The sequence below is a fragment of the Sander vitreus genome, chromosome 8 (genome assembly GCF_031162955.1).
Source record: "Sander vitreus isolate 19-12246 chromosome 8, sanVit1, whole genome shotgun sequence".
NCBI lineage: Eukaryota > Metazoa > Chordata > Actinopteri > Perciformes > Percidae > Sander > Sander vitreus.
In genome coordinates, this window is record NC_135862.1 from 30,742,089 (window position 1) to 30,754,999 (window position 12,911).

General features: G+C 40.6%; 1 protein-coding gene across 2 annotated transcripts in view; it reads left to right on the plus strand.

Annotated features, from left to right (window-relative positions):
- Positions 1–11,665, plus strand: part of LOC144522592 (guanine nucleotide-binding protein G(o) subunit alpha) — a 122,582-nt gene extending 110,917 nt beyond the window's left edge. Inside the window, exons 7-8 of one of the 2 annotated variants that reach the window (XM_078257793.1) lie at positions 9,286–9,439; positions 11,050–11,665. In XM_078257793.1, the coding sequence (XP_078113919.1) occupies positions 9,286–9,439; positions 11,050–11,237 (342 nt within the window). In that variant the 3' untranslated portion in view covers positions 11,238–11,665. Of the gene's footprint in view, positions 1–526; positions 8,870–9,285; positions 9,440–11,049 lie in introns of those variants that run through there. The other variant, XM_078257792.1, reaches the window with a different exon arrangement.
- The last annotated feature ends 1,246 nt before the right edge of the window (positions 11,666–12,911 follow it).

A 12,911-nucleotide genomic window follows, 5' to 3' on the forward strand; every position in this document is an offset into this window, starting at 1 on the left:
CACAGTTAATAATGGAGGGGAACTGAAAGGGCATACAGTAGAGTTGGCACTGCTGTAAAATGAATCAGTATACAGTATAAATAATGCTTCTATCCTTTTGACTCTATGACCTCATATCTGTCACAGTCTTGTACTGTTGCTGTAAAAAGTCTGTGATACATTGGCAATATTCAGAAACTGGCAGCCTTTGCTAACAATACCACTCCATAACATTTTCCATCACATTTCATTTGTCAGTCCAAAATTACCTTTCCTTTTTCTGTGAAAAAGTTGTCCATGTATCACATTTATTAAAGCTTGGCTAGCAGTAAGCACAGCCCCTCTGTACACCTCAGCAGAATGTGTGCTGAGCTGGAAAGTCAAAGGTTATGTTTTCATGAAATCTCAGAAAATAGTGCTGATACGGGAAATGATATAAAGGTCCAGATGACAACAGCTTTTAAGCCTTCACCTCACTCCCACTATATGTCATCGCTTTCTCTCTCTCTCTCTCTCTCTCTCTCTCTCTCTGTGCCTCTCTCCTTAGGTCCAGACACTTACCTGGAGGGAATAGACTACATTAAGGGTCAGTACGAGAGCAAGAACAAGTCACCCAGCAAAGACGTCTACTCCCATGTGACCTGCGCTACAGACACCAACAACATCCAGTTTGTCTTTGATGCTGTCACTGATGTCATCATAGCAAATAACCTGCGGGGTTGTGGCCTGTACTGATGATTCTCTTAAATGTTAGCCAATGTTTGACCTGTGTTTACCTATATGGTACCAGTTTGTACCACATAGGATATGTGGCCCATATCAGTGAAGTCATCAAATGATAGCCAGGAAAATATGGGTTATGGGCTGTGTTTGTGATGTCATCATACTGCTTTACCGTAAGGCTGGCTGTTAGTTCAACTTGACTCTTTATTAATTAATTGATTCTTTGAATGGTTGGTTGGTTGAGAGTTGAGAGTTGTTTTAATGCGTTTGCCTTTTTTACTTCCTCCTAAAGTAGAACCAATGGAAAATTCCAGCTTTGTGCTAGGGCTGGGCGATATGGCCTAAAAAAAATTCCCAGATTTTTTTCAAAAAAAAATTCAATTTATGATTTTGATTTTTCCCCCCTACTTAAAATCAATCTGCAGATGGCAAAGAAATTGTTCAAAACAAGTTTTAACTTTATTTTGTTTTGATTCATACACACACGCACGCACACACACACATATAAATGGGGCATGTATACCATTATAATTATTCATGCCAATTTTGTGGAAATATATATTGGTTTGTGTTTTTCCTACCATTGTTTTGGGGGGCTGAAAGAATGACAAACTTATATAAGTATGCTACAGTATATATTCAACAAATGATATAATGATGCTATATATTCAACAACAAAACGGATGCGTGAGATACACACATACAGTTTTACAGTTTTCACACATACAGATAATTCACTTCTCGTTCCTCGCCTAAAAGTTCAAATCATTTTGACTTTAGTCGCGCAACCTTCGTCGTGTCAGCGGCGTTTAGTAGATGTGTTCAGCCGCAACAGAGCTCCTCAACACCGCCTCTGGTGCTCCGCGTGGTGCTCCGTCAGGTCAGCGGTAATTGGTGGTTCAGTTATCCAAGAATAGGTGACTGTGAGCCAGGTACAGAGCACCGCGAGCTGCCGGTCATTTCGGCGGAGATTACGGTTAAGTAAGAAATGAAACGACTAGTTAAGAAAAGAACTAATGTTAGTCCTTGTCGCTGCCATGTTGTTGTGTATCTTTATGGTAAACGCGTGGGGGGAGGGCTAAGCCCATTTGGCGTAGTTCCGAGCCCAGAGGGGGAGCGTTGACGGATGATGAGGAGAAAAACGATTTTCATTTAAACAAGTCGACGTTAACTACACAATTGAGTTAATCGATAAAATCGATTTATTGCCCACCCCTACTTTGGGCATTTAATTGTACCGAAACTCCAAATTCTTTTGCTGGTGTGCTGCAGAAATATTAGCAGTAGTGGCTTACTCAAAGAACTAGACTTACATTTAAATTTGAGTTGTCACTCTTTTGCCTTAGACCTATGCCTTAGTCACACGAAGGGGCCAATGTGAAACTGATAAATAAGTTAAATTATTTAACTGTGTAAGTTAAATAAATAAGTCTTTATCAGGGTCAAGTTCAGTTGACTCTCAGTTTACGTCAGAAAGATGTTTTTCAGACTTTATTATGTGCATGAGATATTAAACTGTTGACAAGGTTAAGTCCCGCCTACTAAGAAGACATTCAAAGTAAATGCTAAGTCATCAGCAAAAAACTGCATTTGTATATACTTTGTGCAAAATAGCTTATGTGCACACCTTCTTCATTATTTTGCTTGTGTTGTCTTATTTGTTTTATTTAGTTTTCCTGATGCTGTCCCTGCTCTGATGTATGCGGTGCACTGCATTGTGTCTGGCTGCTTTGTTGCACTAAGCTGTGCTCTGTGGAGCTCCAAAAGAATCAGTATTTAATCAGTAAGGACATTATGAACTAAATCATCATATGCATGAATACTGAGAAAAAGATTAAGCAATTATTGTGAAATGATTAGATGAAGTCAAACTTAACTCATTATTATATTACTTTGACAATAGCATTTGTTTTTTTATTTCATAGCACTAGCTTAGCCTGTGACGGGCTACAGGACAGGGGAAAAGAAACAGTGACACTATAATGAAGTAACATTTTATGATAATTTAGGTTTCAATTATTTATTAAATAATTTCAAGTGATATCATTTTCTGTATTCTTGTATTGTTTAGTCATAATAATATACCAAGTTATGAAATTGTATTCATTGGTTTGATGTAGCCCATTTTGTAGTTCTGTATCAAAGTTCTATAACATAATGATTGAACAAGTAGGGCCAATTAATGACACAGTGTCCATTCATCTGGTCCTGTCCTTCGCTGGCCAAAGAGAAAAGAGTCCAAACAGCCTCACGTCAGCGTCAATACAGCAAAGCCTCGCTCTACAAAACCTGTGGGAGGAGAGGGATTATCAGAGTGGACTGCTCAGAATATAAAATACAATGAGACCAAAGGTAATCCCATTTATTAAACATGACTGTTCTTCAGTCAAACTCTTAAAACACATTTCTCTTATTTTTTTACTGCATTTTGAATTGATGGCAATTAAGTTCACTAGTTCAGATTTTATAGACCCGGTTGGTCCAATTTAAAGCCCTTATGTGTAGATGTGTTGTCGTTCTCAAAATCCCTTCACTACGGTAAACGACAACAAACTTCGAGCCAGCAAGCTACACGCTGAAAATGGCAAGTTTTGAAGAAACTTCGGATGGTGCAACAAGGCAGGCCTGCTTGGTTCTTTCAGGGGAATGATTGTAAAGATTTACAAAGAATATGTTTACGGGATAAACTGTCTAACTGGGGCGTTTGTGGACAGATTGGGAATTGCTGTGGACAAAGTACACACGGAGATACACTGGGAAGAGCAAATTACGTTTAACCATGTACCCAGCTGATTTAAAAAGCTCACATTACTGTTTTGTGTGAACAGTTAACTTAATTTGGTGGAATGTGGCGTTTTCTTTTGCGGGGTGCAAATGTTCCACCAAAACAAGTTCCTTTTCCGAGACTATTTTGCAGTGCCACCGTCGCTGCGACCGGAGCTTAGCGCCAGCCAAGACGATTGTGATTGGTTTAAAGAAACGCAAACAACCCACAGCATTTTTTTTCTCCTATTCCAGAATGTATCTGTGGTGTAGCCACACCTTACTCCACAGCTCTGTGGAGATCCGTCTGGCAATGCAAGACTACAGCCACAATGATTGATTGCGCCAATTTTTACTAGAATGAGAAAAGTCATTTCATTAAAATAATTTAAAGATGCTATAATCAAAAAAACATTTGGGCTTTAAGAAGAAAGAAATTATTTTGAAAACAATTAGAAAAAAATATGCATTTTGTATGTTTATGTTGTATGTATATGTAAGCATAGACATGTTCATTGGCAGTAATCTTGTTAAAAACTGCAGCGTCAGTCATCAGGTCAGGTTTGAGCAATGGTTGCTTATTATTTTTTTAAATACTACTCAGCAAGAGTTCATACAGCAGAACTGAATTGTGTGTTTCCATGTTGCAAAGGAATAGCGTTAATAATATTAGTGTTTTGGCCTTGGAGAGTGAAAAAATGTTTGTAATTGAATTTGTATCTTTGTAACATAATGTCTTTTGATCAAAGTTAGAAGAGGTTAGCAGTATAATTTCTTTCTTTCCCTTTGCCTTAAATGTATAATATTTGAATTTAAAGTGAGGAAGTTGCCATTTCTTCAGCAATGTCACCTCTGGTTGTATTTTTGGATTGATTTTTCAGGCTCTCGTGTCGCAGCATTCATAGGTCCACTATATCTACAAATTTAAATCACTTTAAATGAAGAGCTATATGAATATGAAGAGGTACAGTACATGTAGTGCTCTGACTCAACCAGACAATTCCCAGACTATGCTTCAAAGGCAGGATTGATTTTAAAGGGCCCTGGAGCCACATTCATTTTGTGAGTCTGCACTGTGTAATATCCCCTATTGTCCACCTCGCTGCCTTAATAAGCCAGAGGTGAGCTTTGAAAGATTGTGTGCTGGTGGGTACATATAGTCCTCTGGAACTAGGATGTCAACCCTGTGACTATTCTTTCAGCCCCGATGTTTTGCTTTCTGCTGAGCGAGTTCCATTTCTGCTGGATAGTAGCCGTCCCAGAGCAGCTGTAGGGTTGAGGTTTGATGTAGTGCACAGCTTAGTTGAGATGAAAAGTGTTGTGTGCAATGTGTGGGAACAGAATTTAAGCTGTGACATTAAAGCCAAAGAGATGCATATAATACCAGGACAATATCATCAGCTTCTCCCTTCTCTCTTTATAAGCAACAGTTTACAGCAGCATATGGAATATGAGCTTTGTTTGTCTGTAGGACTTTGTTGAATTGACCGAGCTGAGTGTGTTTACAGCTTTACCGGTGTGAGTGCTCTCTGGCAAACAGAGGTAGAGAACTTCCTTATTTATTTATGAGCAGGGCATTTGCTTCATTCTACTCTCCCCTCCACACTCAAACAACGTCTTCACCCTCTGCTCAAAGCTGCACGTTTTTTGTTTTGTTTTTTTTAACAAGGGGATGACGACATCGTCTCTTCCTGCTACATCTGTGCCATCTTTTTAGAACTGTCTGTAGTACCCCGAAAAACGCCCCCATAAGTCGTTTGTTCAAGCCGCAATTTTGCCGTGGCGGCGCCCTCATAGTAAGACAGGGTAGTAAGGTGACAAAGTATAAGAGCACCATCATCTGCATAAGGAGATAGGTCGGGGTGGGGGATGGGTCAAACAAACACAGGACTTTCACCCAGGAAAACATCTGCGTCACATGGGTAACCGGAAGTGAAGTAAAGTTACAAATGTCAATGATTTTAACCCAAACCACGATCTCTTTCTAAACTTAACTAAGTATTTTATATAGTGTGTGTGTGTGTGTGTGTGTGTGTGTGTGTGTGCGCGCGCAAATGTGTACATTGTATCTGTTGTGTGTGAGACAACATCAGCCCATGTGGTGGAGTCAGTATCTGTGTTACTTACCCAGAAGGCACCTGTCTACCCTTTCCACACACATGCCCTCAACACACACACACACACACACACACACACACACACACACACTGTACATACACACACTGAAGATGCAAACACACCCATGGGACTTTAAAATGTCACACTTTTACATTACTTGCCCGTGCCAAATACTACCACCATATCCAACTAAAGAGCCTTGGATGTTATTTGGTTCTTTTGGTTTATAATCTTCTCCTCTGACTTATTAGATAATATGAAAGTACAATGATCTTACCGCACTGCAGTGACTTGTAATAAACATAAAACATCAAAAGTGTTTGTCCTGAAATGATGTCAACATAAGTCCACGTGAATGATTTCTATGATCTCCCTTCTTCACTTCACTTCAAACCTCTGTCAGTGGTTACATTGTGCGTAGAAAACCAATTTTATTTGTAGTTTGCATAGGAGCCCAATCAAATATTTCACACTGACATGCAGAGCATCTGTGCTTAATGTTTAAATGTGGGGGTTATTTTAAATGCTGTATACAGAAAAGACAATACAAACTCTTCAGATCATTTAAACATTTGCACTTTTACATAGTAGAATCATGCCCTTGCACAAATAATTAATTGAATGTATCATGATTATTAATCATCCCCACTTAATGCGGGACACTTTGCTTGTAGACACTTTCTAGACCCTCGCCTAAATCGTTTTTTAGTGTCTGTGTGTCGCTATTTTTATGCCTGAAAGCCTAAAGAGCAGCCAGCAGTAGACAGTAGACATGAGCTGTGGAACAAAGGGCTGGTGAAATCTTCATCCACAGTAAGTTAGAAAGCCCCAATTCACATTCAGCTGGACATGCCTTCATTTGTATTTGCCCTCAGGCTGGCAATGGCAGCATACTGTTCGAGCTTTGTCTTCCAACTTCTTTCATTGCTGTGTTAACCTCAGGCATCGCACAGACCAGGATGTATCCATGTTTCTGCTGTACAGATTCTTCAGTGGAATATCAGAAGTAACTGTTACTGTGATTGTGTTTTTTGTATATTTAAATCACATATAGTGTTCTTTAATAAATACTGTAGTATTTTTTTTTTTGGTTAACCTTAATTTTATACAATATTAAAATAACCTTGCAATCATCTGAAACATGATTTTTGTGTCCAAGCCAATATTTGCGCGTTTTCACTCCGTTCCTGTGCACTCGCTCACAGTGAGATTCCATTGGAACGAATTGATTTTGCTGCAAAATGTTGCCCTTTTAAATGCTGGCATAGCATACCAGTATACAGGATATTCAGTAAATGGACCAAAACGTACCCACTGTGCAATTTAAAGTAACTACAATATAAAAGTGTGAAATCAGTTTGAAGTTCGATGAAGGACTCTACTTGTGCGCCATCCTTGTTAAACTGAACTCTCATTTCATTGATGAGTAAACCGACACACAATTAGAAAGTTGTAGAGCCAAAAACATCCCTTTGGGGGTCATTTTCCGTTGCGCTTGGTCGGGACTCTTGGCGTCACTTTTGACACTCTGGGTCAACGTGCATGGTAAAACCACTTAGGGTTAGGCAAAGATCATGGGTGGGGTTACAAAATGTACGCTTCAGTGACACGCAGAACAAGAACGGAACACCAACCGCTCTCTCCAGGGTGAAAGTTCGACCCATCCTCCACCCTAAACCTACTTACACGCATTTTAGGTCTTTCATACTACTCGCCGTTGTCGCTCTTAATACTGTGTCATCTTCCAGCGCCACGGACGATCTACTGCTATGCCCTGCGCGTCCCATACAGACGCCAGAGGGTGATGTTTGCGTCAGTATGTGATGCTCAGAGCCACTGACCAAGCGTCAGTATTTGATGAGTTGGTACGGACAAGCTAAATAACTCTACTCTCTCTTTAGATTGCGGCTTGTTGTTCCCTCTTCGGCGCCCTTCCACTACGTCATACAGTATGCTGCATGGGGGGCTTAGTGCTGCCCAAGACGATTGTGTCTGTATCCCAGAATGATAAGTGGTGTGGCCAGACTAAACACCAGCGCTGATACAGCACTATGGAGATAGGTCTGGCTATGCAAGACTAACGTGTGATAGATGGTGATAGACAGATGTTGAAAAGTGCCTGCCCTTTTTTCAAACAGTTTCCAAAGATGGCTTTTCAGATGGTTACGAGTTACAAATGATCTGGCGCACCAGTTTATTTATTTCTTACAAATAACTCTCTCTCTCTCTCTCTCTCTCTCTCTCTCTCTATTAGCTCTAAAGCTATTAATGGTTTATAAGGTAAAGACAGGCTCGATGCTTCCCTCAGAGAGGAACTATGAGCAGATCACTCTGTGTGTGTATGTGTGGGCATGTACATGTGTGTTGTGCTATGTTTTTTTGCTTGTGCTATCTGTCCGTACTCCCGCTGGTTTACCAATGAACCCCAAACAACCAGTGAGAAATGACATCAGCGGGCGATGCCGAGGGGATAGTGCCTAATGTAGTAGTAATGTGTAGTCCCAGAGAAAAACAATTGACTCCCATGGGCTGCAGAAGGAGATATGTGTGGGTAATTGTGGAGTGATCTTATGTGAATAATACAATCAGTGGTTCATTCAGGTAACAAAGGTCCTGATGCATCTGGGCAGCAGGTGGTGGCACAAAAGAAATCTTAGCGCCATTCAATGCTTTATAAAACATAAACAATTTCTGAAATCCCACAATGGCAGCCAATCATATTTTAACTGAATTTAGATCCCATGTTAGATGTAAAGGAGCTCCTTTGGTGTCTTTTTGCTGACTTATTTATCCTTCTAGTTTAAAAGTAGAGTTTGCCTGTAAGGTTGCTTTTGGGTCGTCTTAAAATATGTTCAGTTCCCACTCAATAAAATGAGCACTTAAGCCTCTTCAGAGCCAGGGAGATGCTACTGCTGGACTTAGAGATGATTCAGAAAGCCGCAGGGCTCATGACTGTAATGAACTTGTGTAGAATTAAGGAGTCAGAGTATGAGCTGGTAAGTCATTGTGCTCATTATGCTCTCAAACACCTGTCGGTGTGTGTGTGTGCGTGTGTGTGCGTGCATGTGCGTGCATGTGTTGTATTTTACTGAGCACTGTAAAATATATCTGCTGTATCTCCCCTACTGCTGTGATAATTTATTCAAGGTTGTATTTATACATTAAAGAAATGACAATAAAGCACCACATGAGTAACTTAATATGTGTGATTATTTTCTGGACCTAGTTATTTTGTGTCTGTCCTGTATGTGTGTATTTGCAGAATATAATAAATGGCAATACTGAGGATGTTTGTTAATTGATTTTTTTTTTTTTTTTCTCACTTTCTGTGTTTTCCTAAACCGCAATTGTAAATGTTGAAAAGAATTTCCTGAACAGGCCCACTTTGTATGTTTTTGGCTCATTTGCGTCGAGTTTGGCCATAACAATGATATTCTTTCATCAGTTTCCCTTAAAGATATGTGGTAACTTTAACTTTTTCCTTCTTTCCTATTTTCTCTTTATCATCATCCATTCACTCCCCCCCCCCCCTTCATCTTTCTGCTCCTCTTATTTGTCCTCTTTGTTTAATCTTTATCTTTCTTTTACCTGTTCCGTTAATCTCCTCTAATCACATTATTCTTTTATTTTTATTCTTTTTTTCCCCCCCCATCTTTACCATCCATTTCTTTCTTCCCCCACTTTTTCTTTTCTCGTCCGCAGAATCGCATGCACGAGTCTCTGATGCTGTTCGACTCGATCTGCAACAACAAGTTCTTCATCGACACCTCCATCATCCTCTTCCTCAACAAGAAGGATCTGTTTGCAGAGAAGATTAAGAAGTCAGCACTCAGCATCTGCTTCCCTGAATACACAGGTAGAAAAAGAAAAGAATTGTCAGTTTTCCTGAGCACAGAGCTGAGAAATAGCAGCTCTGAAAACACGTATGCAGCAACGGAACTTGAAAGGTGCACAAAATTGATTTCCTACAGAACACAAAAAGCTGCAAACCAGTGAAGCCCGACTCACCATTGATTGACTGATCAATTTGTGCAGGTATAAAATGAGAAAAAAACCGCTGTTCCGTTTTAGCTTTCGCCCACATTTCTGAGGAGGCTGTTCATCTGCGGACTAGTGCAACATAGGACCACTATTACATAAAAGTCAGTCTTGACAAATGTCTTTTTAGGAATAGTTTGACAGTTTGGAAAGTATGCGTCTGCACTTTTTCGTTCGATGAGAAGATTGAAACCACTCTCATGCCGGTACCTTAAATATGTAGCTGGAGCCAGCAGCCGGTTAGCCTAGCTTAGCATAAAGACTGGAAGCGGGGGGAAACAGCTAGCCTGGTTCTGTTCAAAGGTTACAAAATATGCCTACCAGCATCTATAGTTCACTAATTAACCTGCTTTATCATGTTTGTCTCGGTTGGCAGTACCTCAGTCAGTAGGGAGTTGGGTTGGGAACCGGAGGGTCGCTCGTTCAAGTCCCTGTACGGACCCCCCCAACTGCTCGGGGCGCCTGTCCAGCAGTCGCAGCCCCCTCACTCTATCTCCATCATCCCTCGCTATCTCCCTCTCTTCTCTCTTCATGGCTGACCAAGCGTGACTGTCTCCTGCTCTCTGACTCCCACTGCCTTCCTTTTCACTGCCACGGCTACATCTGACACGCACCTCCACATGAAGATATCTGACCCTTTTTTTCATCCCCTCACAGCTTCCATTTCAGCCTCTCGGCCCATATAATATAATAATCTCGCCCCCATAAGTTGTTTGTCCAAGCCGAAATTATTTGCCGTGGCGGCGCCCTCATAGTAATTAAGATAGGACCAAAGCAGGAAGTAAGGTGACAAAGTATAAGAGCGCCATCATCTGCATAAGGAGATAGGTCGGGGTGGGGGATGGGTCAAACAAACACAGGACTTTCACCCAGGAAAACGTGTCAGTTTTGGTCGGTTTGGGCACAAAAACTACTTAGTTTAGAAAAAGATCGTGGTTTGGGTTAAAATCATGGACATTTGTGACAATACTTCACTTCGGGTTACCCATGTGACGAAGAACGAGACGTAGTTCTGTAAAGTTAAAGAAAAACTCACCATTTATTTTTACATTTTTCATTTTCAAACGGGACACGTTTACCTGGGTATTATACTTTGTGTCTCACTAAATCAGTTTTACACACAGTCCTGTGCAGCTTCTATCCGTGGACATGTTGTTACGCTGTTTGAATGCACAAAAACCAGCGTAATGCGTTGTTATCAACTGCTAACAATGGCTAACCTGGCTAGAGCTAAACCCCACAATGAAAAATCCGATTTGTAAATGGAACGCGGTCAACTCGGGGGGTGTGAGGTCATTCCCAGCTCCGGCTTCCGAGTTCCAGAGGTAAATGGAACGCACTATAAAACCGAGGGAGTGTCAGATTAACAATGCCACTGTTGGAGAAGTGTATCATCTACGATTTTCTCCGTCTCTCTCTCTCTCTCAGGACCCAATACTTATGATGACGCAGCAGCTTACATCCAAGCACAGTTTGAGAGCAAGAATCGCTCTCCAAATAAGGAAATCTACTGTCACTTGACCTGCGCCACGGATACAGGAAACATCCAGGTGGTGTTTGACGCCGTGACCGACATCATCATCGCCAACAACCTCCGAGGGTGTGGCTTGTACTGAGCACAGCCACAAACCCCCGTAATGTCCTCCCCCTTTGTCCCCTCTTCTCTCTCACCCCTCCTTTCCTCTCCCCCCACCTCGTTCCGCTTCCTTTGACACTGCTGTGGAAATGATGATGGTGATGATGACGATTCTGCTGATTATTTAAAGAAAAAAGGAAGAAAAATGCAACTAGGTACATATTATTAATGAGGATAATTAAAAAAAACAAAAAAAACAAATAGGCATACGTATATAATATAATGTTTTTAGTTCTTTTCTTGCTCCGACTTTTCCTGATGTTCCTGGCCTGCTGCCAAGCAAACAGATTTGTTTTAGTAGAAAATACGAAACCCTGCCGCCTTGAAAACTTCTTGAACAAAGTCAATGAAAGCGTCCGTTCCCCGTCCTCCTCTCTTTTTCTTTCTCAGCTGTGTCTTATGTTATTACTGTACTTTTTTTGGGCAGATTCTATTATTCCTATGAACATGACTTCTGTTTTATTTTTGTTGATCGTGTGTATATTTATTACATGAGTATCAGTCTGTACACTGATTTTTATTCACATTTTGCCTCACCTTGACACCTTTTATTTGTGTATTATTTTGTTAGTGTTTTGCTATATTAGTGATTATGTAATAACAATCGTTTGCGGAAATATGTGAAAATGTCGATAGCACTAGAAAACACCGGACAGGTCGGCGAAAACCTTAAAAAGAAAACCTCTCGAGACCTGCTGAAAATGACAAACACTGATTTTAACATTAGTCTTTTGTTTACATTAGCCAAGACATTTTAAGATGTCTGTTGTCAATTTCCTTCTTTTTTTCCCCCCGTTCTTTTTAAGCAAGTATCATTTTACTTCCCCGCAATCCAGTTTTCAGCCACAGGAAATGAGGCTTCCCGTTTCCCCAACTTGGCCTTAGCCATTCGCCAACAGCCGGTCGTGGCCAAGCCCGACCGCCAATAGGAAATGTGCTAAATGTCCGATCAGTGCCATGAAAAAAGAGGTACTGTACTGTAGATAGCTACGCTTTTAGAAGCAAGTCCACAACGTTATAACTCTACCTTCCTCACTGTTATAACCTCTAGACCTACTAACATTCTCCATGTAGGGAAACTCATTCCTGGGTTGATAATGATTGATTCATTTATTAATTTATTTATTGATTGATCGCCTGTACTACACATACTGTACCTCTTTCTCTCTCTTTCGCTCTCTCTCTCTCTCTCTTCATTGACACACCACCACCATGCCTTTATTTCTCTCACCTCCATCCATCTCTCTTTCTTTTTGCAATGGCGCCCTGCCGTCCTCATTTCGGGGTCAAAGGGCCCCAGGCTTTCTTTCCAGCCCTTCTCTCCCCTCCCTCTCTCTTCTCTTTCTTCCTCCTTAAAGCCCTGACACAGATAGCATGAGATACTCAAGCCTTTGTATAAAGAGACCAGTTAATTCATAAAACTTAAAAAAAAAGAAAAAAAATTAAAATAAATCTTCACGTAGATACTGTTGAGATAATAATAAATACATGAAAATCATTTCAATAAAAATAGCAAAAGATGAATAAAAATGATGGGAAAGAGCCGAGAAGACAAGATGGTCCTGAGTTGGACAGGGGCGGGGTCAAATGAAAAGAAAACTAAATGTGAGAGTCAAAGTTTCAAAGGGTTGAAAGGTCATGTGGGATGCTTGGA